The sequence below is a fragment of the Mytilus californianus genome, unplaced genomic scaffold (genome assembly GCF_021869535.1).
Source record: "Mytilus californianus isolate M0D057914Y unplaced genomic scaffold, xbMytCali1.0.p SCAF_2, whole genome shotgun sequence".
Lineage (NCBI taxonomy): Eukaryota > Metazoa > Mollusca > Bivalvia > Mytilida > Mytilidae > Mytilus > Mytilus californianus.
Genome location: NW_026262668.1, coordinates 16,271,606 through 16,299,435, shown reverse-complemented (window position 1 = coordinate 16,299,435; position 27,830 = coordinate 16,271,606). Strand labels below are relative to the sequence as shown.

At 32.6% G+C, this 27,830-nt stretch overlaps 1 protein-coding gene across 7 annotated transcripts in view; it reads left to right on the top strand.

Annotated features, from left to right (window-relative positions):
• Positions 1-2,672: 2,672 nt before the first annotated feature.
• LOC127729346 (protein lifeguard 2-like) overlaps positions 2,673-27,830 on the top strand; it is a 30,473-nt gene continuing 5,315 nt past the window's right edge. For 2 of the 7 annotated variants that reach the window (XR_007994593.1, XM_052237112.1), the window contains exons 1-10: positions 2,679-2,789; positions 13,651-13,841; positions 15,999-16,096; positions 17,223-17,287; positions 17,991-18,047; positions 22,313-22,403; positions 23,206-23,243; positions 24,115-24,202; positions 26,086-26,202; positions 26,504-26,551. Coding sequence is in view for 6 of the 7 variants with exons in the window: in XM_052237112.1 (XP_052093072.1) it covers positions 13,670-13,841; positions 15,999-16,096; positions 17,223-17,287; positions 17,991-18,047; positions 22,313-22,403; positions 23,206-23,243; positions 24,115-24,202; positions 26,086-26,202; positions 26,504-26,551 (774 nt within the window). In the remaining variant the exon portion in view is untranslated. Of the gene's footprint in view, positions 2,790-11,379; positions 11,446-11,663; positions 11,759-13,650; positions 13,842-15,998; positions 16,097-17,222; positions 17,288-17,990; positions 18,048-22,312; positions 22,404-23,205; positions 23,244-24,114; positions 24,203-26,085; positions 26,203-26,503; positions 26,552-27,830 lie in introns of all 7 variants that reach the window. The other 5 variants (XM_052237115.1, XM_052237114.1, XM_052237116.1 and 2 more) reach the window with 5 other exon arrangements.

Genomic DNA, 27,830 nt, shown 5'->3' with positions numbered 1-27,830 from the left:
TGGTCATTCCAGATAATTGACTATTATGCTAGGCTAGTGGTATGACTTTGTTAACTGGTCATTCCAGATATCTGACCACTACCCTAGGCTAGTGATATGACTTTGTTAACTGGTCATTCCAGATAATTGACCACTACCCTAGGCTAGTGATATGACTTTGTAAACTGATCACTCCTGATAATTGAACACTACCCTAGGCTAGTAATATGGCTTTGTTAACTGGTCATTCAAGATAATTGACCACTACCCTAGGCTAGTGATATGAATTTGTTACTTGGTTATTCAAGATAAATGACCACTACCCTAGGCTAGTGATATGAGTTTGTAAACTTTGTAAACTGGTCATTCCAGATAACTGACCACTACCCTAGGCTATTGATAGGACTGTTGACTGATCACTCCTGATAACTGACCACTACCCTAGGCCATTGATATGACTGATGTCTGATGACTCATGCTTATTGACCACTAGCCTGGGCTATTGATATGACTTTGTAGGCTGATATGACAACCTAAATTTGTGTACCTTCAATTGCCGCTGTCTAAAACTATTACCAATCTCTCCAGTTTCTTTTTCAATTGATGAATATTATCAACCTATCCAGTCACTCAAAAGTGTTATAGTCAAATTAATACACAACACATAATAAGTAACTGGAAAGGTACAGCAATTGCTGAAACAAGAAATGTAGATAAATAAATACTCCTTGCACTTTAGTTTTTCATATTAACATGATTAAGTGGACAAGTGAAATTTATATATTTGATCTTAGGTTGAAATTTTTAAAAAAATGTCTAAATTCCCTTAGCAGAAAATTCCCTTACTCCTAGTTTTTACTTAGAACTAAACAAAAAGTAATCAGGTTGTTTTGAACATAATAAGAGCATATATATATATAAATTATTAATAAAGATACTTCCTTTATTCACAAATTTAAAAGGACAGAATAAACTTAAAGGGGTACATAACTGGACACTGTAAATGTTAACTAACAGAAAAGGTTTGTGGGGCATCCCCTGCTCAATTTGCACACCTCTTAGCAGATTTTTACGTCATTATGTCCAAGTTTTCAAGAAGACTATTTAAACCTGAAATAATTTTTACACTGATAAATTTTGATGTCACATTTGTAAGGCTACACTTATAAATATTTCAGTTAGCCCTTACCCTACCCAAAAGTACATTTTAGAGACAGTGGGTAGGTTGGTAGGCATCTTCTTTTTTCTCACAGCAAAGGGAAATTGAAGTGTCAGATGTGTTTTAGTCTTCATGCCTATCAGATTAAAAGAAAACTTTTTCACATCAGAACAATAAAAGAATTTGGGTAGGCAGCTATGTTTTGAGTACATGTAGGTAGGGTAAGGGCAAACAAACATATATTCCTTTGTATGGTCAATGCATTCCTTTAAAAATAAACAGAATGCAAGGATTACTACAAAAAATTTATAAAATCAGTTAAAGTTAATAACCAGATAGCATGTTTAAATGTTATGATAATCTTAGATGTCTGTAAAATTGTGTACTGATGTTTTTGTTCAATAATATGAAAGAACCCAGGTTTTTAGTTACATCTAAAGATGTCATAGTTTATATTTATGATAGCTTGGAAAATATATATTTATGGATCAATGGGTAATGATTTTCTTCTGAAATTTATATGAACAACGGGTATATATGTACAGATTCTTGCAAACAAAAATACATGTACAATAAATGTATATGAATTGGGTGTCTGGTTTACAACAACAGCCAGATGTCTGTACCAAACCCTGTAACTGTGTGCAAGATGAAACAAACACCCTAGCCCCACCTTCTTCGACCATATGTTAATGATGGGATCATAGCAGTAGTCCAGATAATTATGACCAAAAAAAATAAAATAGCCTTTCAAGACATCATAATTATTGGTCTAATCAGTAATTGAGTTAGGCTAAGGTTTGGTTTTACATTGGTTTATTCTGAGACATATATACAAGTGAATATGTGTCTCTCAAACACTGATTTAGGAGGTGAGCAGGGTGCATTGGACCCCCCTCTTGTAGGGAAAATTGGTGGATATATAGGGAATCACCCAGGCATGACTGGAGCATATATAGGGACTGGACTACAGATCAGATATATAGCCAATAAATCGTCTACAGTAGGGGCATACGTTTTTTTAAATGCATGTAGACGATTGACACGCTATAATGTATTACATATATTTGACCCGTAGTCAAGACTGAAGTCCCTATGCCATTGACTGGAGCAGCCCCACTCCCCCCCCCCCTTTCCTTATGAAAATTTGGATCTGTTACTGTCGCTGGTTTAATATAGCTCTTCTGTATGTTTTCATATGTAACACATAGGGTAGCCCTCGTATGCATTCGTTGCGTGTAACTCCCCCCTTTTAATAATCGTCTTTTGAGTGCCTAGATGCCGTGTTTGTGCACAATATCTAAAGCTGATTCAGTATTCAAAAATCTTATTTTGGTATCGTCTCTGTTCCAGTGATATATGCCCTACATCTTGGGAAATATCTAAGAACTTCTGAACATATTTTTGTTTTCCGCTTGCTGATAGTTCTGTGAAATTAGATAATCGCGCCAATGACGTGATCTCGTATCCCGCGTTGCTTCATAAAACTCATAAATATTCATACTACCCTAGGCTAGTGATACGTAGAGTCTACCGTAATTCCGCTCCCCTTTCATGTGATTTCCTAATTATATAATCTACATTAGATTTCCGGGTTTTTGGGAGCAAAACAACATACATTCACAGGTGAAACAATTTAAAATTACTAAGCGTAAGATTTTAAATTTTACGTAGATCGAGGGAATGAGTTCTGACATTCTGCAGTCAATTTAATCATGACGTCTTAAGGAGCTAGTCCAAATAATTTTAAATATGAGGAAGGTGTAGTCCAAATAATTATGACGTCTTGAAAGGCGGGTACATTGTAACACGAATGACCAAATAACACTTGTAATGACCGAATAACACTTGAAATTTTAATATTAGCACATATTGGTGACATTTAAACATTGATTATTAAATAATATTATATTATAAGTGTATACACCTTATCGCTATTTGTCCGCCATTACTTGACATCACACAAGTTCCCGTAAAATTTTGACGTCATAATAGAAAATATCTGACGCCACAATGGAAAAGTGATCGTTGTATGACGTCAAAAGTTCGAGCGGGACTGATTCACGGGTCAAGCGGGATTAGCGATAAGGTGTATTTTATAACTTGAAAATGATTTACAGAAAGCAGGTAAGTTCATAAAGATCATAATAGAAGGGGGGGGGGGGGGGGGGGGGGGGGTCGGAGGGGGTCCAATCCTGAAATCCTGAGTTTATTTTTGCTTAATCCCGATTTCCTGGGTCTTATTTGACAATATCCTGAAATCCCGATAAAATAACATGCTTTTTTGACAAAATACATTAATGAATGATTGTATACTGTTCAAAGCAATCAGTCAGTTTGTTGTGCAGATTTCCTGTATCTTATTAATATAATCTAGTGAGTCTAGTTTAAAACAAATGATATATGTGGAGACTGTGACATCTGGGACTATTATACTAACGGGACTGGAAACTGTTACACCAATCAGTGTAATAATATCAACATCACGGTCGTTAGAACGAGACTTTACCTGCGCTGTTTATCGATACGCCATATTGTTTTGACAGTGACAGCGTGCCTTGATCTTAAAATTTCGGTAATTTGTTTTGTTATTTTATAGTTATTCGAAATGATAATCCTTAATATAAACATGATTACTATAATGATAAAAGATCTTTGACAGTTGTTATTAATCACCAAATCCTGTCTTAAGTGTAAGTGTAAAAAATGACACATGAAGATTGAAATTTTCAGGATGAAATTAGCGTGGGGACGATGTGGAAAAAAGTATATGATTCATAAAATTTCTTATAACTGTTGATTGAAAAGAGATACGCAAGTTCGGTTTGTTGTAAAATCATATTTAAAGGTTATAGTTTGGATTTGCCTATTTTTATTGTCACTTTTTAAAATAAAAAGTGGAATATAAATCTCTTTCTCATTACAACCGGAACCCACATGCACGGCTCAAATAAATTATACTGTTCCTATAAAATTACCTACTTCTTTTTATGTGTGCAATATTTTGATTATAATCAGGGTTAATTTTGCTTAGTAATGGTCTTCTGGTGGCATTAGAATATGACTTTGTGAAAATATGTACACTAGGTTCCATAATTAGAACTACAAAAGTAGGCCCGTTCACAGCCATGTTGAAATTTTGGTGTAAACACGAAGTTCACAAAAGTTCAAAACAATGATGCTATATCTTTATGAGACCCCGGTAACTTTTGTTACAAAAAATGTATATGAATAAATTATGAACTGAAATTGTAAACATTGATTTTATTGCACACTTATTGTTTTTAGGATTAATCATGATCTGTTAACCTTTGACACATTGTTTTCTTAGCAGTCAAGTAAAGCGCTGGCATACCGACTATATCTGGTTTATTTTCAACACTAATATATTGACTACTTATTAATAATTTTTCGTAAACAATATATATATTTTGAATTTACACTAATTAATTTGATAATTATTTTTTTATTCAAATCCACCAATTTTAACAGTATTATATATATGCTGACTTGTTTGCCGAAATCTATTGTTTACATTCATGTACGGAATGCTAGTTTACACAATAAGCTGTCAATCAAAACAAAAAATCAGTAATCCGCTATCGGGGCAATGAAATCTCAACAGATCGATCAGTTTCCAGTCCCCTTAGTATAATAGTCCCAGGTGACATTCAAAAACTTAGAAGACACTGTCACAATGATTAAAATAAATCGGCTAGTTTGAATACTAATCTTATGCTGCAGTGCTGACGCGCCTTGTTTAATCCTGTTTTGTTTCTGTGTAATCGTGTCCTCGGGTTTACTATTTTTTAATCAAAAAGCGCTGCGAAAAAATTTAACGCAGGTACAACAGGAACAATCACAACACAGAACACCGAACATTAAGAAACATGGACCACTCAAACTCCTAAACAAAATAGAAGTAAACCCAGGTGCTCCGGAAGGGTAAGCAGTTTCTGCTCCACATGAAAACCCGGGAACATGGACAAACAAATATGAACAAATCAAAGAATACAGCAAACCATATACCCTGAAGAACACAAAACTCCTATCTTATATAACAAGGAATACATGATGATTCTCTAGATTTTTGTAAGCAGTCCCTGCTCCTTTAATGGCACTCGTCGTGATGTTTAACAAAGTCAATCCGAAAGTGGTATCAAACCAGTATGAGATATTATGAAAACAAGTCCGATATCATTTCAACACTGATTCTCTTACAGTAGTGAGTACCGGGGTAGTTTAATTTTCATAGCGATGAAAAGTTTGTTAAACGACATGATAATTTTAAGTTCTGTCCAGATCTCGACACCCCACGATTTACAATAAATCGGAGTTCCTTTGCAACTTCTGTGTTGTCATGATTATCGACAAAACCATTATCCTCCTCATCATCTCCATCCTCCGTTTCATCATCTGTATCATATTCTTCATCCACTCTCTGGTCATTTGAAACGTTCTCCTCCTTTTGCTGCCAATTGGACACAAGAGTGCTCCCCTTCATAGTTCTTATCCGAATACAAATTCAATGGCATAGTGGTTTCTTTTCGCACCGTCCTCTGTCTCACACATTTATTCTACGTTGGCTAGAGATATAGGGGAGGGTTGAGATCTCACAAAGTCACAAAACATGTTTAACCCTGCCGCATTTTTGCGCCTGTCCTAAGTCAGGAGCCTCTGGCCTTTTTTTAGTCTTGTACGTTTTTCAATTTAAGTTCATTTATATGTTTTCATCTGTTTTGGAGTTTAGCTTGACATCCATTTTCACTGAACTAGTACACATTTTTATTTAGGGGCCAGCTGAAGCCCGACTCCGGTTGCCGGGGATTTTCTCGCTGTCTTGAAGACCAATTGGTGACCTTGTGCTGGTTATCTGCTCTTTGGTCGGGTTGTTGTCTCTTTGACATATTCCCCATTTCCATTCTCAATTTTATTTCCGTTCTCCAACTTTAGTTTGCCTCAACCAAAGATCACCAAATGTTATGAAACATATGCTTATAATTACAATACAGTCTAAATAATGTGAATTCTGCATCTGTATGTGGAAGGTTACTCAAGTGTTTTTACAAGCGGGGGCATCTGTGGCCCATAGACACATTCTCCATTTAGTTTCCCATGATTTTGATTAATTCTAGCAGATTTTTTTTCTTGAATATATTCAGAATTAAATTATATTTTTTATGTGTAGGGACATACATGGACATAAAATTGATTTGAAAATTCCCAGTCCCAGTACCCCCTCTTGCTTATTAAATGTTTGATAATGGTAAGAGCTTTTATTTAGGCTGTTACCTAATAAAGAAGATGTATCATAATGTTGCAGCATTGTGCGCTCATTCTGCCACTGTTGCTGTGTGTTTATACTGAAGGTTTCGGTAGAGACACCAGCGTTTTTAGTCCGTCTGGCCAATTTCAATGTGAAACTGCCTCATCCCTTCTCTACGGCGGATTCTTTAATACCACAATAGCTTTCTATAAATTGTTTGAATGCTGTCAAGTTTTCAAATTTGGTAGCGTTTTCTGGTTTTATAAAAATGTTAACTTTTTCCTTGCTGAATGGCATTGTTGTGGTTTCATTGTAATAGGCAATGATGCCCTTAATTTTGATTTCATTTTTTGCACCATCATCATTATCATTCATTTTTCGTCTGCTACCAGAAGACAATCAATAATTAAAAAAACAAAATCGATATCTTTATTGAACTAATTACGGATTATTGATCACTTAACCATAACCAAATTAATGACATCACTGTCATTACTGATACACATTGTTGTCATTGTTCATCATTTTTAACTGTTTTCTTGGTCTTCAAACAAGAGTCCCGATAAATAAAAATCCCAAATTCCCGGATGAAATCCTGTGTCTCGATTAAACTAAATCCTGAAATCCAGATGATTATATTGCTCGTTCCCGAAATCCCAAACTTAAAAATGGACAATCCCGGAGTCCCGATAAAGGTCCGACCCCCCCCCCCCCCCCCCCCATAATAAATATTATTGTGTACATCCAACATGGTGACCAAGGATATCACAATGGGAATCATAAAAGAATGATTGCATACAATCCCTCAACATGTTCATTTTAGACCATCAAAGTGAAGCCCTCACGCAACGTCAAGGCAATAATAGTCCGCGAAAACAATTTATTTGGGATTTATTTAACAAAATATTAAAACTACTAAGATATCCTGCACAAGGCACAGGCTTATCTGTCATAGTCCGCGAAAAACAATTTATTTAGAATTTATTGTAAAAAATTAAAACTACTAAGATGTCCTGCACAAGGCACAGGCTTATCTATCATACATGTAGTCCACGATAACACTTTATTTAGAATTTATTGTAAAAAATTAAAACTACTAAGATATCCTGCACAAGGCAAGGGCTTATCTGTCATAGTCCGCGAAAACAATTTATTTAGAACTTAAAAAAATATTTTCTTCCAGTTGTACCTGAAAACATGCACAACAATACTATACATGCATTATGTATCCAGTCTATAAAACAGCAATGGGAAACAGTAAAAGAAAAATGCATTAAACACAATACAAATAAACTGCATAAACAATACAATATACTTACTTAAACATTAGAAGAAAGCAATTAAAATAGATTATAAACATACATTGGTTAGAACGTATACATGTACTTACCAGTAAAACAAAACAAAAAAATATACACAATAAAAATAAACAGCATGAACAATATAGAAAAGTATACACAATACAAACAAAAAGCATGAACAATTTGAAAAAGTATACACACTACAAATAAACAGCATGAACAATACATAATCATTATACAATATACTTACCAATGAAAGAGAAGAAGAAAGCAAATAAAAGTAAGTTATAAACATACAATGGTTAAAAAGTTCAACACAATTCAAATAAACAGTATCAGCAATACAATATACTTACCAATAAAACAGAAGAAGTGAACAAAAAAAGTAAGTGCAGTAAAAATAATATACAATTAAATAACACAATTTACTTTTTTAAAACAAGTCACAATTTACCCACTGCTGTAATAATACTGTAATGCATGTATAGTATTAAATACACAATCAGTTCTTCTTCTTTTTGAAGGTGGTTGTTCTCTCGTTTATTTTTCTTTTCACAAAATATTTCATTATTAAACTTATTTAAAGTATTAAAATGGATGAACATAGCAATAAAAAAAAAATTAAACGTCAATACTAAGCATCTAAGAATATTAATTTTTTTTCCTTTACTTTTATTTCTGAATTTTGAGTAAATTAAATAAATTGAATATATATTGCCAAGGAAAATGAAATAAGAAATAAGTTAAATATAATCGAATTAGTGATATTAATGTCTTCATTAAAATTAAATATGTACAATTTCACATTTGTTCTTTATAAATTTCATATACCTTCTAATAAATATTATGTTAAAAATATACTTTATAAAATTACTTACCTTTCTAGGGCCTTGGCCATGTCGTACTTGATGTCTGCAAAGCAGCAGTCCTTACATAGGAACTTTAGAGACACATCTGACCAGGCCGATAACATTGAATCATTCTTTGGGACACAAGCACTGTAAACCCAACCATCACAACTACTGCACTGAATTGTGCAATCAACACATTCTTCATCACATTGAACACAAGTTATAAAGCCATTTTAAAAATGGAAGACAGCACATATGTCTTCACAGGTTTTTATACCAAATTTTAGTTACTTGTAAAAACATTTATATTTGCCAATGAAAATCTTTTATTTCTTTTTGAGAAAATGTTATTACAACACACATACGAAACATCCATTTAGCTGCTTTGTTTTTATTATAAAACAATCAAGTATAATCAATTTTTTGATTAAATTTAAATTAAATATGTGAAAATTCTTAATTACGTTTCATTCAATATTGAGTAAATCGTTAAGAAAACTAATAGGTGATTGGAGTAATTGCATGGCTTTGATGTACTTGTTAACTTTTCAAAACCTTACTGAAAAACAATTATTGGACAATACTCTGTATATACAGTACATTATTTAATACTTTATTTTCATAGCATTTCCCTTTGAATGCATATGCAATCATTCTTTTATTCTTCCCATTGTGTTTTCCTTGGTCGCCATGTTGGATGTACACACTATATTTATAATGATCTTTTCAAATTATGAACTTACCTACTTTCTGTAAATCATTTTTAAGTTATAAAATACACTTATAATATAATATTATTTAATAATCAATGTTTAAATGTCACCAATATGTGCTAATATTAAAATTTCAAGTGTTATTCGGTCATTACAAGTGTTATTTGGTCATTCGAGGTACTGTTGAAAGGCTATTTGGAAGGCATCCCAGAAAAAAAACTAAAATAGCCTTTCAAGACGTCATAATTATTTGGACTAAAGCAGGTGTTACCTGTGAAAGAGGACGAAGTCCGTACAAAACAAATATTCAAATACTTATTTATGTAAAAATAAAACTACCTGTATAGTAAATTGTCAAAAGATCATCAATATTTTTTTGTACATTTTACAAATTGTTACATATTTTCATGTCTGGGCCTTTCATAGCCGAATTTAAGAAATGGATTTTTCTCATTATTGAACGCCGTACGGTTGCCTATAATTACTTACATCCACTTCATTTGAACTTTGGTGGATATTTGTCTCATTGGCAATCATACCACATCTCCTTATTTTTACATAATCCTCTTGCTGCCAGAGGCAGAGGGACAAGTGTGTTCGCACTGTCTGCCGGAGCAAACTAATACAGGTGGACAATGTAACCATTGCATCTATGGAGATTACAAAACAAGATAACTTTATTCTGGTGCACATTTTGTGCCATATCTATGCCGGAGGGACACATGAGTCCATATGTTTAATTTATGCAAGCACTTGTTCATAACTAAATCTCTTTCAAATAAAACAGCAAAGAATATATAGTGTAATCTTTCTTTTAATGGGTCTCAAATGGAATGTCATCAGGGGGGGGTATCATATATATTGAATGACATCAAAGTTGGACATGAGACGTCACGGACACTTAATTGCCATTGGCCATGACCTGGCCTCTGCAATTTAACCACATTGAATAAGAGGCAGCAAGAGGGTAAAAAAAAGTTCAATAAGGTCTTCAAATAACTTTTTGTAAGGTTATATATTTTTTATTTTTTTGCTTTGATGCCTTCAAAATTCTTTGACATAAAAACATTAGAAATGATCTACCAGACGTCATAACCATGATAACTATATACACTAAGATACTTTTTGAAAACTGGGAGGTATGAAAATTTGTCACTGGAGGAGAGATGTTGTTTTAATTTTTACATCGCGATGACCTTGAGGTCACTCAGATGTATTGCTATCGCCTAGATTTCCATTATGTAAATTAGTTTTTGGTTTGTAACCGATCTATAAACATGATAAATATGCGCACATAAACGAGTGCAAAATAACATTCCTTGTCATTTGATATAAAAAAATCTCTTCAATGAATACTGATAAAAATATTTTTGTTTACAACATAAATTAATAATGTGAAAATGTTTTGTAGTTAGATATATATATATAAGTAAAAAATCATTGATAATATATGCACACGTACCGAAAAATTGTGTTAAAGCATGCGGAAGAATATCTCAAAGAACGTTTTGCGACAGGACCGTTAACTCTGTAATTGTTTTTGCGGGAAAATATGAATGCCTACTCGTATCCAATCTTAGAAAAATCGAATTTTTACAGAAAAGTGTCCACCATGCACTTGCATTGCACTATTATTAGACTGACAGTAGAATAGAATGATATACAAACGGATGCAAATCATATATATATGTAACTGTTATTTTAATATAATATATAACAACAAATCAGTGTATACTGATTTGTATCACTACAATATAATAGTTATTACGGTGAAGTTGAATTTCCTGTCATTTATTCATCATACTCGCACGCACTTGTCTAGAAAAAAATATATCTCTGTACATTAACCTCAGTTTCAGGTAAAGAGATATGTTGTTTTTTTTCTGAGACAAGTGCTTTTGACCATCCTCAAGAACTTGTGGTCATCCGATGTTCAGTACTTCAGTACTTTGATTTTAATACTGTTGAAGATGAATGTCATGTTATTTTACATTGTCCTGTTTATAATGATCTTAGACAAATTCTTTTTACTGAATCTTTTAAAATTGATGAACATTTTGATAGTTTCACAGACTGCCATAAAATGGTATTTTTATATTTTCGAATCTAGATATTATTAGATTATGTGCCAAAACCTGTTATTTTATTCTGAAAAGACGCAGAGAAGTTTTATATTGTAAGTAATGTCACAATTACATAATATAAGCTGTATATTTTTACCATTCATGTTTAATATTTATTAATGTCTATTTCAAAATTGATGTATGTTCCCTCAACCTGTCTGACACAGGCAGTTCAGAGGCCTAGAACCTTCAAAAGTAGTGTAAACACGCGGGAATATAACTACTGATTGTGTTTGTTATTGAAATCCACTAAGTGAATGACTACTTCCAGTTGCAGGTCCAGTTGAAGCCAAAAATCAGGAAAAAATCGAGAAATTCTGGATTTTTGGTGCAAATGACCTTCTTTAGACTGCTGTACCAAGATCAGTACGACTCTGACCTAAGCTTTGTTGTGATTTATGTGTTCACAGGGGCCCACTCTACATGCATACTACATTAAGATACTTCTATCAGCATCCCTCGGCCTTCCTGGTCAAGAAAAAGGACAAAAAATCGTAAAAAATGAAGCTTTTTACACCTGATGACCAACTTTTTGAAAATGATTAAAAAAATAAATATATATCCATATATATGTCCCTGGGATTTATGCATAAACTTCTTATTTCAAATTTTACGTTGTTTACACAATTTAAATCACTTATTGTTAGGCAGATATTTATTATCCCTCTATTGTTCATGTCAATCTATTCAACTCAATACAATAATTACATGAGGGTACTGGTATGTCTCATAAAATTTTTTCCAAACCTAGCTTGGCAACTTGGCAACTTTGGCAACTTCTGTGGGACAAAAAAAAAGAAACCTCAAAATCCAGGAAAACTTTTAAATTTTCTGAAACAATATTCATTTAAATTATATATGTAGTTCTTGCCATGCCTGAAATCTTACCTATACTCAAGAGTAAATTTTTGTGCTGTAAACAGCCATAATATTTAATTCTTTCTGATGAAATTTTAAGGAAATACATGTAAAAGAATGGCACACAATATGGAAAGCAGGCCTTGGGTCAAAATGTGCTTTCTACTACAGAAAACTAGTAAAGGTACATGTAGTTCAGTAGTTACAACTGTTGATTGGATACTACCTATTTGCCGTTAAACATGACTCATGAATGCCACTGCTCACTGTTATCTACCCCCCCCAAAAAAAATAAATAAAAAAAAATAAATGATTATATTGACATGGCAGATGATTGACAATTGACAAAAACAACAAGTTACATTATACATGCATGTGCTAATATATTGACATACAATGGAAAATGTTGAATTTATAGTTAGCATATCTGTATGAAACAAATAGGGATATATACAAACATGACAAATGGCAAATAGCAATACTGTGGCCAGAAAACTTTGTAGCATCACAAGTGAACAAGCCCCTCTCTCTATCATGTTTATCTTTAATGTCAACACTTCTCCTGTCAGATTCAAAAAGAGAAGTCACTTCTCCCTTGAAAGTCAGATTAGAAAAAAAAACAATTGAAGTTATATGTCCTGATAAATATTTTCAATAAGTTGACTGAACAAACAAATAGTTATAAAGTTGCAAAAATATACTAGGGAAAATCTTAAAATTAAAGGATACATTTGTGTACATGCAGTCAGGGGTACTACTTGTACAAGTTATTTTTATTTACTTGAAGAAGTAAATATTAATATACTTATATAAGTAGATTTGTAAGATACTTATACAAGTGTATTTTATTTACTTGTATAGGTAAATTATTTTTAATGGCTTAGTTATGTCCCTTTGACATTCAGATTTTTTTTACTTATACAAGTAAAAAAGTCATGCTATCTTATTTTCTTGAATTTCTCAGGACTTCTTTGCTCTAATAGAATTTTTAGTTTGTCTGTCCTTTGCAAATGTCTTTACTTATCATTTAAGTGTAATTTCATGGACAATGAAAATCTCATTTGGCTGTTATCTTCAAAACACTGCTCATTTACAAACCTCCAAGGGGCAATTTCTGAAGGACTTGCGCAATTTCTTAAGATCTTTGCGCAATTAGTTTCTTTGTTGAATTAATGAGATGAAACCTTGAACTCTAATAAAAAATTATGAGCTTACCAGAGAAAAAATTGTTTAAGGCATGTTTTTATATCCCAAAACTTGAGAACTTTAAATTTAGGGATTTAAAAAAAAAATTACTTATACAAGTAAATGTTTTGAGAAAATTAAGAGAATTAACGTGATTAAAGCAAACTCTTTCTGGTGTCTTTTATATGTAAACAGTATACTACTTTTATTGGTAGATAGAAGATACATTTTATAATGGCATATAACCAGGAACCAAATCAAGCACCACACATATTGGGGTCCAATTACAATACACAGTACAGTACACCAACAGCACTGCCTCCAACATACGCATCAGCAGTAGATCCTCCTCCACAGAAGTCATATAGTTCAGGTGTAGATCCTCCACCAACCAACATACCTAAAAGTAAGTCTTATTTATACAACACACAGAAACATTCAGTACTGTGGATTCATTTATCTTCAGTGATACCAATTTTCTTGGATTGAGGAAAACTTATATTTTCGTGGATATTTTATTTCATGGATTTGCCCAAGTTTGTATACAAGCTTTTAGAAAATGTGTGTTCTGTTGAACATTTAAATTCATGGTTTCCCTATACCATATGTATACCAACACAATCCAGAGAAAATGGTATTCAAAGATTAGTAATGAATCAACAGTACTATCATTCTAGAATGGTATGTTTAATAAAAGTAAATTATAAAATTGAGAATGGAAATGGGGAATGTGTCAAAGAGACAACAACCCGACCATAGAGCAGACAACAGCTGAAGGCCACCAATGGGTCTTCAATGCAGCGAGAAACTCCCGCACCCGGAGGCGTCCTTCAGCTGGCCCCTAAACAAATATGTATACTAGTTCAGTGATAATGGACGTCATACTAAACTCCAAATTATACACAAGAAACTAAGATTAAAAATGATACAAGACTAACAAAGGCCAGAGGCTCCTGACTTTGGACAGGCGCAAAAATGCGGCGGGTTAAACATGTTTTTTGAGATCTCAACCCTCCCCCTATACCTCTAGCCAATGTAGAAAAAACAAACATACAACAGTACGCACAGTAAAACTCAGTTTAAGAGAAGTCCGAGTCCGATGTCAGAATAGGAAACAAAAGAAAATAAACAAAATGACAATAATACATAAATAACAACAGACTACTAGCAGTTACTGACATGCCAGCTCCAGACCTCAATTAAACTGATTGAAAGATTATGTCTTCATCATATGAATATCAGGCACAATCCCTCCTGTTAGGGGTTTAGTATTATACCGTCATAAAATATATGAGAAGAACATAACCCGTGTCATGCCAACAACTGGTTTTAGAATAAATATGTTTAATTCCGATGCAAAGACCCTATAAGCGAATCAATATTAAAGCCAAAATATACAATCTTTAATGACCTGACAACAGTATGGTAACTATATCCCTTCTTAATAAGTCTGTTTAAAGGTTTTGTTAGCTTTTGAGGTGAATACTGACATTTTTGTGCTTTGTAAAGAATATTACCATAAAAGATTGGATGTGAAATACCCGAACATATAAGATGTCTGCATATGGAGTTATATTTACGAATGATGCCTTATACTGATGATAAAATTTAGTAAATGTTTTGACTAGTTAATGATATCGAAAACCCTGGTGTAATAATTTTTCAGTAATATATAAATTTCTCTCGCTAAAATCTAATACGTGGTTACATACAAGAGCAAATTGTACAAGTTGAGATATATAAACACCATAAGATGGTGACAAGGGAACGTCACCATCTATAGTTTTTTTCTGAACGAATTGGAAAATCTTCACAAATCTTAAATGAACATAGATTTGAAGTTTATCTGTTTCGAAAAAGTATTTTTTTAGAAAATTACAAATGTGAGAAATACTTTTTCGAAACAGATAAACTTCAAAACTATGGGTACAACATAAATGAAATTGTAAGTTGTTGTGTATAATATGTCGATGTGCAATTTATTTTGTTTGGAAAAATTGTCAAATGAATTTGAGAAAACCTTAATTTTTGGGTAAAGATTGCATGAAATGCAATGAAAACCCTATGGTACTGACTTGATATCTGTATCTTCCAGGGTTGATCTCTTCTTCCTTTGATAGTTCAAACAATACAGTGCAGTGAAGTGATCATTATTTAGGTCCTATCCAGTCAATGTCGTGCAATTTATTGATGATATGTTATATTTTGATATTTAAGTTACAATATGATGTGTATTTGAATTACCATACTTGTCAAGAAAACATTTTTTATCAAAAGTTACATAAGTAATGCATGGTGTATGAATCTGTTATAAATCTAGGTTTAACTACAAATGAAAAATCATGAACAAAGGAAAATAACTCAAATTTTTAACTTGCCTTGCAAAATACAATTCAATGTTTTATTTAAAAATTCACAAAATTACAAAATGAAAGCCATCTTTTCCCTTTCAGTGCCCACAAACACTTGATAGATAAATAGTCATGCATCTTTAGCAAATTTGTCAAATTGTGTATGATTACCAGAAATGCATGTAACACATTTAATCTTACTTATTTAACAGATAGAATAGCTGACAGTAACTATGAGACAGGATTTGCAGATAGTCCGTTTGGTAATTCTTTCAGTGACAAGGCTGTGAGACATGCGTTCATCAGAAAGGTATGTAGTTAGATGCTTGACATGCGTTCATCAGAAAGGTATGTAGTTAGATGCTTGACATGCGTTCCTCAGAAAGGTATGTAGTTAGATGCTTGACATGCATTCATCAGAAAGGTATGTAGTTAGATGCTTGACATGCGTTCATCAGAAAGGTATGTAGTTAGATGCTTGACATGCGTTTATCAGAAAGGTATGTAGTTAGATGCTTGACATGTGTTCATTAGAAAGGTATGTAGTTAGATGCTTGACATGCATTCATCAGAAAGGTATGTAGTTAGATGCTTCACATGCGTTCATCAGAAAGGTATGTAGTTAGATGCTTGACATGTGTTCATCAGAAAGGTATGTAGTTAGATGCTTGACATGCGTTTATCAGAAAGGTATGTAGTTAGATGCTTGACATGCCTTTATCAGAAAGGTATGTAGTTAGATGCTTGACATGCATTTATCAGAAAGGTATGTAGTTAGATGCTTGACATGTGTTCATCAGAAAGGTATGTAGTTAGATGCTTGACATGCGTTTATCAGAAAGGTATGTAGTAAAATGCTTGACATGTGTTCATCAAAAAGGTATGTAGTTAGATGCTTGACGTGTTCATCAGAAAGGTATGTAGTTAGATGCTTGACATATGTTCATCAGAAAGGTATGTAGTTAGATGCTTGACATGCGTTTATCAGAAAGGTATGTAGTTAGATGCTTGACATGCGTTCATCAGAAAGGTATGTAGTTAGATGCTTGACATGCATTTATCAGAAAGGTATGTAGTTAGATGCTTGACATGTGTTCATCAGAAAGGTATGTAGTTAGATGCTTGACATGCGTTTATCAGAAAGGTAAGTAGTTAGATGCTTGACATGCGTTTATCAGAAAGGTATGTAGTTAGATGTTTTTCTTTCTACCTATAATGACTGTTTGTAGATTTATGCACAGGAAAAGCAATTTACACTTTTGATTTAACTGGAATTAAAATTAAAATTCTCATATATAATGTGTTAGTGTGGTATTTAATGCAATTCAGTTAAAAATCATTTGTATTGAAACTTTTTTATGATGAACATAAATTTTGAATAAAAGCATGATTGTGATAATTTTGAATAAAAGCATGATTGTGATTTTTAATTTTAGGTTTACCTTATACTGATGATTCAGTTACTGGTGACCTTTGGCGTTGTTTGTTTGTTTTCTCTTGTGTAAGTAATTTTATACAATGTCATTCAGGACGATTTTGCTAAGAAATCAAAGCATTGTAAAATTTTCAACTTTTATAGTGTACTAATATTGTAAAAAAACTCTTATGAATATGTTTCCAGTACAGTGTACGGAACAGAGACAATGAATATCTTCTAACTATCAATTATATACAAAAAGTATTGTGTTAATTATATATTATAGTTATCTTATTGTCAAGATTTCTTCAGCAGATCATAAACTATAGGTTTTGAGATGACGGGTGCCCTATGCCTAACTGGATCTGCTTACCCATGAATAAACAAGTATTATATAGTGCAAGATTTCCACATCATGTGTCTATATCTTAAAGTAATCTTATATAAACATACCATTTCTCCTAAGTATTATACAGAAGCAAAATCTTCTTAACTTTACTTATGATGAATTTGGTGCAAATGCTTGTAGAATGAGATATTGACTTGCAAGATGTAAAATGAAAGTTATCATTTATATTACTCCAATAGCTGAAATAAGAAGATCTCTTCATCTCAGATATGTGATTTTGTAAATAAATCTTTGAGCTAATTGAAATTTTTTTTTATAGAAAAATGTTTTCAAATTTTGATAGAGATTGAAGTGAAATACAAGTGGATCATTTCCTGTCCAGAATTTTTACATTTTTCTTAACTTAAATGATCAATAAATTTTTGTTTTTTCTTTTAGTGCACCGATCAAACAATTTATACAGACAACAGGATCTTGGTTTTATTGGGTATCGTAGTAAGTATAATATATTATAAGTTATCTACGTTCATATCTGTAGATATGGGTATTTTAACACCCTGAAGTATCCAAGTACGCCCTGAGGCAAAGCCGAATGGGGGTACAGGGTACTGAAGGGTGTTAAAATAACCATATCTATGAATATGAACGTAGATAACAAATATATCCCCAGTCTTAGTCCGAATCTGGCATTTTTTTTAGGGAAATTCGACCACAAAGTGTAACGTGAAGCAACGTTTACGATTATTTAAAGAAGTTTTATTGAAATTTGGAAATTTGAGATCTTTTTTACGGGGTGTAGGGTAGAACCATACAGGTTGTTAAATATAAGACATTTTTCATCCAGAGAAAGAGAAACTGGAATAAATCAAATTTGGTGCTCAATGTTGCAAGCGTTACCTCATAGACAGTGTGACGTTTACGTAGGTCATTTGCATAGCTAGACCAGTCCCATTCATTGACGATGTAGTAGCCAAGTGATGCATTTACTAAATGAATGCAAATGATTGGCATGATAGGATAAAATCGTTAGTGGATTACATATTTAATTACAGATATCTTGGATAATCGGGGCCTCTGTGGCTGATTGGTCTAAGTAGTTACTACTGTAATCACTAGCCAGTCAACACTGAGGTTGTAAGTTCGAACCCTGCTCGTGCAGGTGCACTTGACTCCAATCTTAATTGACTAGGATTGTCAGTTTTCCTATCGAAGGCCTGTGGTTTTCTCCGGGCACTCCAGCTTCCTCCACCAATAAAAACTGGCCGCCACGAAATAGCCCAAAAGCGGTGCTTAAAGTGGCATCAAAAACACAAAAATCAAATCAAATCATGGATAATCTACAGAATTCAATTATTCACTAGGAACAACCAAGGAACTTATGAAAAGGCGTGTGCAGTTCCCCGTGGTAATGGATAGCAATGTCTGGGTATATGGGTTAGCAACACCCGGGGCTATGGGTTTTTTAACTACCGTAGGTATGTTAGCCAATCAAAATCGGAGAAATATACTGAGCCGGGGATAAATAAGATTATAGGGCTCTCTCAATATCACACCTGTATATATAGATAATAGTATAGGGCTTTCTCAATATCACACCTGTATATATAGATAATAGAATAGGGCTCTCTCAATATCACACCTGTATATATAGATAATAGTATAGGGCTCTCTCAATATCACACCTGTATCAACCTGTGACTCCAACATCATTAATCAGAGGATTATAGTTGGCGTCCATTAGTTAGTCAGTTGAAGAGCTCATCAGAGCTCATGTTTCATTGTTATTGTTTACTTTAGATAAAATTTACTTGCTTCCTTACTTCCTGGAGAATACCGTATGGCTTTTTCAATATCATAACCGTATCAACCCTAGACATCAATATAGTCCCCTCGAGCTCTGTTGGAGATATTATAAAGGTTGAGGGGTGATGCCTTGTGCGATATTGAGCAAGCCCTATCATTTAAACATTATTATGTACTTCAAACAGATGTTTTGACAGATTTTGAGGTTTGATATAGCCTGTACATTGTGACCTGATATCAATATCCTTATGGATCCCTGATACAGAACGATTGCCATTGAATTTATGACACATGAAACTTGCTTGTATTTACTACTAAGTAAGAAATTATCTATTTCTCAAATGTAGACATTTATGATACATGTTTATAAGGAAAATTAGAATTTACATTTGTATATTAATTAAAAAAAATAGGTGAAAAATTTAAAAATTTGGGAAAGTTAAAATAAAGTATCTGTTTTCTCAATGAACAACCTACAAGCCTGAAAAAATTTACCTACCAAAAACTTCATTATAGAAAGTGTATTTTAATGTTAAAAGATATTGCAACAAATGCCCTTAATTTTCTGTACAAATAAAACAAAGAAAATTGCAAGAAAATGAATGCACTGATGCAAATACAAGTTAAAGAATACAATACACTGAGTCACATATACATATTTGTTAAAATATACTTGTTTGTGCTGTATTAAGACCCCTCCACCGAGAAATTTGTTTTGCATGCACACATATAAAAATTGTGGTTTTTATCCAACGCAATCATAGGTTTGAACGTTGTTTTCAATTTAGACTTGTATATATATATATATTATATATATATATATATACATAAAGTGCCTAGAAAATCAACGTAATGATGTTAGAGTAGATCTGTTTCTTTACTTCTTCCGCGAGCGGGGCTGGAACCTGTACTTTTTATTTCTAACTTCTACGACAACACCACCTAGCAATGCGCAGACACCTTATCCCCTCCTCTAACTATAGCTGATAAAAATCAGCTTTCGTTTCGGGAGGTGTTACCTTCTCGTAGGAATTAAACAAGGATATCTGATACAATATATATAAATATATATATATATATATATGGAAAGTTATTGTGCTTTCAGTGTTTTGCATATATTGAAGTGTTTTCATGAATTTTTATTCAACTGAAAATAATTAGAAAGGTAAAGACAGCAACCCAAGTTGAAATATAAGAATAAAAGGATTTGACATGATCGCCTATGAGACAACTCTCAATCAGACACCAAATAACGTAGAAGGTTGGCAACTTAAGATCACCATACAGCCTTCAACAATGAGAAAAACCCATACCACATACTAAGCTATTAATGGCCCTGAAATGACAAATGTGAAACAGTTCAAAGGAGGAAAACTAATGGCTTGATTTATGTTCAAAACAATTAATGGAAAACAAATATAATATACAGCAACAAACTACAACCACTGAATTACAGGGTCAGACTGGGTCTTCATGGTTTGCCTCTTAGATATGTGTCTGTATCCAGAAATTGTATGAATAGATATGATAAAGTATAAATTTAGTGGTTTAAAAATGATATCTCATAGAACATGCATATAAACCTTAGAAAGATAGATAAAATAATAAAAGTGGAATTAGTTAGCATGGTTAGTGTTATAAAAATAGAACAATGAAAAGTGAAATTAGAACATAGTTTTGATATTGTCGAGCCTGCGACTTTTGTCGCAGAAAGCTCGACATAGGGATAGTGATCCGGCGGCGGCGGCGGCGTTAGCTAACTTCTTAAAAGCTTTATATTTTAGAAGGTGGAAGACCTGGATGCTTCATACTTTGTATATGGATGCCTCATGTTACGAAGTTTCCGTCAGTCACATGTCCAATGTCCTTGACCTCATTTTCATGGTTCAGTGACTACTTGAAAAAAAAGTTAAGATTTTTTGTAATGTTAAATTCTCTCTTATTATAAGTAATAGGATAACTATATTTGGTATGTGCGTACCTTGCAAGGTCCTCATGCCCGTCAGACAGTTTTCACTTGACCTCGACCTCATTTCATGGATCAGTGAACAAGGTTAAGTTTTCGTGGTCAAGTCCATATCTCAGATACTCTAAGCAATAGGTCTAGTATATTCGGTGTATGGAAGGACTGTAAGGTGTACATGTCCAACTGGCAGGTGCCATCTGACCTTGACCTCATTTCCATGGTTCAGTGGTTATAGTTAAGTTTTTGTGTTTTGGTCTGTTTTTCTTATACTGTATGCAATAGGTCTACTATATTTGGTGTATGGAATGATTGTAAGGTGTACATGTCTAGCTGGCAGGTGTCATCTGACCTTGACCTCATTTTCATGGTTCAGTGGTCAAAGTTAAGTTTTTGAGTTTTGGTCTTTCTTTCTAATACTGCATGCAATAGGTCAGCTATATTTGGTGTATGGAATGATTGTAAGGTGTACATGTCTAGCTGGCAGGTGTCATCTTACCTTGACCTCATTTTCATGGTTCAGTGGTCAAAGTTAAGTTTTTGAGTTTTGGTCTTTTTTTCTAATACTATATGCAATAGTTCAACTATATTTGGTGTATATTTTATATTTTATGATCTATATGTCAGTTACGCAGGTTTTATTTGACCTTGACCTCATTTTCAAGGTTCATTGCTCAGTGTTAAGTTTTTGTGTTTTCGTCTGTTTTTCTTAAACTATAAGCAATAGGTCAACTATATTTGTTGTATGGAAGAATTGTTAGCTGTACATGCCTGCCTAGCATGGTTCATCTGACCTTGACCTCATTTTCATGGTTCATTGGTCAATGTTTAGTTTACTTGGTTAATGTTAAGTTTATGTGACAGTTGTAATAAAGCTTTATATTTAGGACTATCAACATAATATCAATGATTAGTAAAGAAGGCGAGACATTTCAGCGTGTGCACTCTTGTTTTTTTAAGCAGTTAAAAAAAATGGTTTATGATTTTATTACAGTGGTACTTTCCTTGTGACTTACATAGTGCTAGTGTGCATCCCTTCGGTGAGACGGAAGTTTCCAGGAAACTTTATATGCTTGGCAGTTTTTGTAAGTATAATTTGCTGTGGATAAAACATTTGAAATTATTTACATTAAAACATTCGCAAAGTTTTTCTTGTCTGTTTTACTAGTTGAAGTTGTCATGTGCACACTTCAAGTTAACTACTAAATGAAATGCAAGAAAACTTTTTCAGATCCTGTATGAATAATTACTCATATTCTTTAAATTGTCAAGTTATTATAAGAATTATTTTAATTACAAATGTAACTACATTTAGAAATTTTTCAATGTTTTTATTATAGTGAAAATTGTATAGGTTTTGCAAGATCCCCAAAAAATAGCATTATTTTTATGTAACTTTTCTGAAATTGAAATAATAAATCTCACATTTTTGTTCATTGTTTAACAATCGCATGAGTAAATGCCAACAAAATTTTCTGAATTTACAGTCTGTTTCTCATGCTTAGACATTGAATTAGTCACTCCTTAACAAAAGGTAGGTATCACTAACCCTTAGTCCCTAGACCAGTTTATATTATAAAGAAAGTTTTTCTGATGTATTATAACATGTATCATCAATTTTGATAATATTAGACTTCTATATACTGTGGAATCATTTATTTTTGTGTATACTAATTTTCGTGGATTGAGGAAAAATTAAATTTTTCAGGATATTAGTTTTCTTAGTTTTGTCAATCTATCAAAGCCTATTGAAAATGTGTATTTTGTTGAACATTTAAGTTTTTGGTTTGCCTTTACCCACAAAAATCCATGGAAATTGGTATCTCACGAAAAATAATGAATCCACGGTATTAGTACTAAAGAATGACATTCTTGTTTTTTTTGCAGACCTTGGCATTTTCTTACATGGTTGGAACAATCAGCAGGTTCAGTATCTTATTATCACAATACTATTTAATATTTTTTTACCCTGTTATTAAAGTCTCTGACAAAACATGTCAAAGTTCAGATATCACACCAAACATGTGTGTCTGATTATTTGAGGTCTTACATTCCTTGTAGTGTTTGATTATTTTTCTCAGCTGCTCAATGTTAAGATGAATAATTTCAACCTAAAAACCTGATACAATGCCTGAACACATGCTTGAAGTTTAGGAGTTTTTTAAAATCTAAGAAATACATGTACCTTTAATCTTTTTATGTAAAGTAATGAGTTAAATATATACACATCCCCATCAGAACAATGATTTATGCATTTCTTTTGCAAGAACTTATCACAAATATCAAATTTGTTGCAACTTGTATTTTTTGGGGTTAATCAGCACAGACAGCTTTGGAAAGCCAAAGAAGGATGAATATCATTTATAACAACAAAGTCAAATGTTTCTTAAAATGAAGGAGGTGTAGATATTTAAAAGTGTGGAAAATATTTGCTAGTCAGTCATGTTGAGGCTGTGTATCATATTGAAATTTTGTAACATGTAAAATTACTCTATCTTTGTATTTCTCTTAACACATCTTAATCTTTAAAAAATTTTTATAAGCTATATTGATTATTTACCTGCAATTACCTGCTTCGCACAGTAAAAACAATTAAATTAATCACTATCAAAACAATTCCCGATTGTCCCATATTTAAACTTCCCAATTGTCCCACAAACATGTTCCAGATTGTCCCACAAAATTTCATCACTTTTTTACCTGTTATTTTAAAAAGTGGGACAATCGGGAAGATACTGTGTATCATACATTAGATATGTACTGCTAAACAGACTTATCTTTTATTATTTATTGTAGTTTTTATGACACAACCATTGTATTTGTGGCAGCAGGAGTAACATGCCTTGTTTGTCTGGCCTTATCTCTGTTTGCCATCCAGACCAAGGTAAGATATGGCTAGTTTGGTAAAACAGAAGTACAAAGTCAAATCTATAGTAAATTTGCAGTTCACATATCTTGTTTTTATTTTTATGCCCCACTTACAATTTCATGGTCCACTGAACATAGAAAATGATAGTGCCAGTGGGGCATCTGTTTTCTATGGACACATTCTTATTTTTATATACATGTAATTTCATTCGTGTAATATTAACATGAATTAATAAACATACTCTTTAGCTATCCAAAACAGATCTTTTTCTCCTCAATCCATGTTAAAAAATGTAGATGGCACAGTTATGGAACTTCTTTTAAGCTTCACTAGACCATTTGGATCATATGAACTATTGTCATCACTTGGTATTCATTGTCATCATAAACCTTTCAAAAAATCTGTTCTGAAACAATTTTTCTCAATTTACTGTTTTGGCACTTTTGCTACCTTAAGGCATGCTATACAAATAAGTTAAAAACAGAAATTGTCTAGGAGTAATACCATGTCTAGGAGTAATAACACCATTGTTTTTCCCCTAGTTGCCTATTAGTCTTTGTTAAATTGTCATTTTTCAAAAAATTATGCAGAATTTATCTTTGTTTCAAATAAAAAAAAATATTATCATGAGTAAAGTTTTATCCTGTCCAGTACAACAGTCAAAATTTCAAATAACATTTCATTGCATATAAGATAAAAACCATCACTGGAAATTAACCAAACAAAATTTTTAACCCGTTTTTCCTGTTTACAAGCTTTAGTAACCATGTAACCTCAAGTTTCCAAAATATTTTATAGACAAACCAAATAAAAAAAGAGTACTGCCTTGAATCACCTAATATAAATATGTTTATGACTCAGATTTTTTGTTCTACAATAATTTTGCTGGGTTAATTTCCTACAACTGTCAAATTCAAGGGAATAGTTTTTTCGACCCGTTTTCATATAAAACCATTTGGAACGTTTTGGTGGTATTAACCCTCAATTGACTATTTCACCCATTATTAGCATTTTTGTTTTGTGATCTCGACCCCAGAAACTATAAATCCAATTTAAACCAATCTTGAGTCAATATGACTGACCCTTACTCTAAATTGTATTTTGTTCTGTCATTTATCTTGGCTGCCATTATTAAAAAAAAAGATAGGAGTAAACTGCAAATGATTGTCTTATATTTTGAAAACTGTAGTAGACATGGAGATTCTGACAGGGCGAAAAATTAGAAAGTCAAGATCTACTGAAATGTTCTCCCTATCTAATTTGTCAGATGATTTCTTTTTGGAGTTACTGCCCTTTAATCATGATTTCATGAAATTTTTTTTACCTTACCTTCATTACAATAATGTATAGAATGATACTGTAAACAGGAAAATTGATAAACAAGCAAAATAAGGTCTACAAATATTGTGATGACTGCTATGTGGAGGGAATTTGATTTTTGTTGGGAGGGGGGAGACTTTTTATTAGATTGTGGTTCTGGCTCTGAGGGAAAAAATGATTAATATACATTTTTACATGTATGGCCTAAAAAGCTGTATAGGTGAAAATTCAAAATTTATGTCTTAATTATAATCATGTTAAAGTTGGAAATAAATATCAATATGACATGTTTTATTTGGTGAGCAATTCAGGCTTCTAAAAGCCTATAGTTCAAATGGCTGTGTGATGATTGTATAACTTCTGCAATCTATCATCTTTGCTAAATGTCACTAAGTTTATTATTGTGTAGAGGTTTAAGGTTACATATGCTAAAAATAAACCAAAATTGGTGATTAAAGGTGTTTTAGATGATACTTCAAGCAAAAATCTTGTAACAATGAAGCATACATTTGGACATATTAGGAATACACTTCTTAAGGTTGTTCTGTTATATGTAACTAATTTTATTTTATTTTTAGGTTGACTTCACTATGTGCAGTGGTCTGTTGTTTGCCTTGTTGATGGTACTGATCTTATTTGGATGGTCCTGCCTGATATTTTATTTTGTTTTCCCAGCCGATGTTTTTGCATGGAGGGTAAGGCTTTTTATTATTCTTCTTGTTTGATTAATTCCAAATTGGTCAATGCTGAGCCTTTTGAGCTCTCCTCTCTCAAAGGGCCATAATAGCAATATTTATCACTTTGAATCTGTTTATCTGTTGTTTTTTTATTGTTTTAGTAGATATTTTCAATATCTTCTTGGAACCAGGGCAATTTGCACAAAATTTGTCAGGAATAATATATGTAGGGTTCTTTATAAAAGCATCTCATTTTGTATTGTTCGAATGAAAAAAATAGACGACAGGGATAATATTTTTAAGTGTTTATTAATTTCAGATAATGGACTGTGTCTATGGTGGACTTGCTGCACTAGTTTTCAGTCTGGTAAGATATTTATTCTAATGACCAGATGTGGTCACAGGGATGTAAATAACAGGGGCCCAGCTGCTCATAGCCCCTTTATTATCACGTGGGCCACTTAAATTTGTTATATATTACTCATTATGAGAAAACTGTTGACTTATGAAAATACTAGACAGGCAACTACCTAAAAATTTCTTTCATCTTTGGGTCAGTGGCATTTACAGGACCTTTGAAAATCCACTTCTTTCTTTCTTATTAAAACAAAAATATATTACAAGTTATTGGAAACTCATTTACTCTTCTGTTAACTGTGTGGGTTTCAAATCCAGAGGATTTGGCACAAGACAGAAGGATAATGGGTATTCTGCAACACAAAATGTAGGAATCAATGGTGTACAAAAGGGCAAATAGATTTTCGCAACTTAATGTCCCAGAAAAAAATAATAAGCATGATAGTTGTCTAATTGAAAATCGTATCACATCTCCTTATTTTTTCATTGACTAATGGTCATTGGTGTAGGAATTTTCATGCAAACCATGGGGCATGTCCTTGAACTCCTCTCACAACATATGAGAAAGGTCCAGTCAGGAATCTAATCTGTGGTTGTCTTGTGTCATATCTTATTTTATTATTTTTATTATATGGAAAATTTGGTCTTGAAGTCAATTCTTTGATTGTTTCTTCTTGAGTTATTCATTTCTTTACAGACTCGGGACAATTTAGAGTTTGACATCTACACCTAATCACTATAAGTCCAATCTGGAAACACAGTCACTTAGATAACTTCCTGCTTGTGTCAAGAGTCACAAAAACAAAAGTCATAAAAATATTTAGTTTGAAGTGATTTCACTGGTTTATACATGTCTCTTTGAAAAGTTTTATGCATATTACATTGTTTTAATTTGAGTTATCCAGTATCTATTGAAATATGGTAAAGTATTAGGTGTAAGAAGTTGATCTTGAGCTAAAGCTTACCTAAAATTTGTGTATAAGAATTTAGAAGAGGATGTTGTAATTTTTCTATGGCCCCCCTGGAGACATTTAAAATTAATACTATCAACATACCACTGTTACTTGCACAAGGTTACCTATATTATAAAGAGATGCAGACTGGTAAGGAACTATTTTGAAAGAATCATATTTTGATTGAGCCATCATAAATATATGGAATATCTTTATTCTGTAAAGAGGAATAGATGTGTAGTTTGATTAATTTTGGGAAAAAAATCTGACATCATTGCCAGGGAAACAAAAGCCATCTTTTCCCCTAGTGCTATGTACCATGCTCTTTGCTTATTA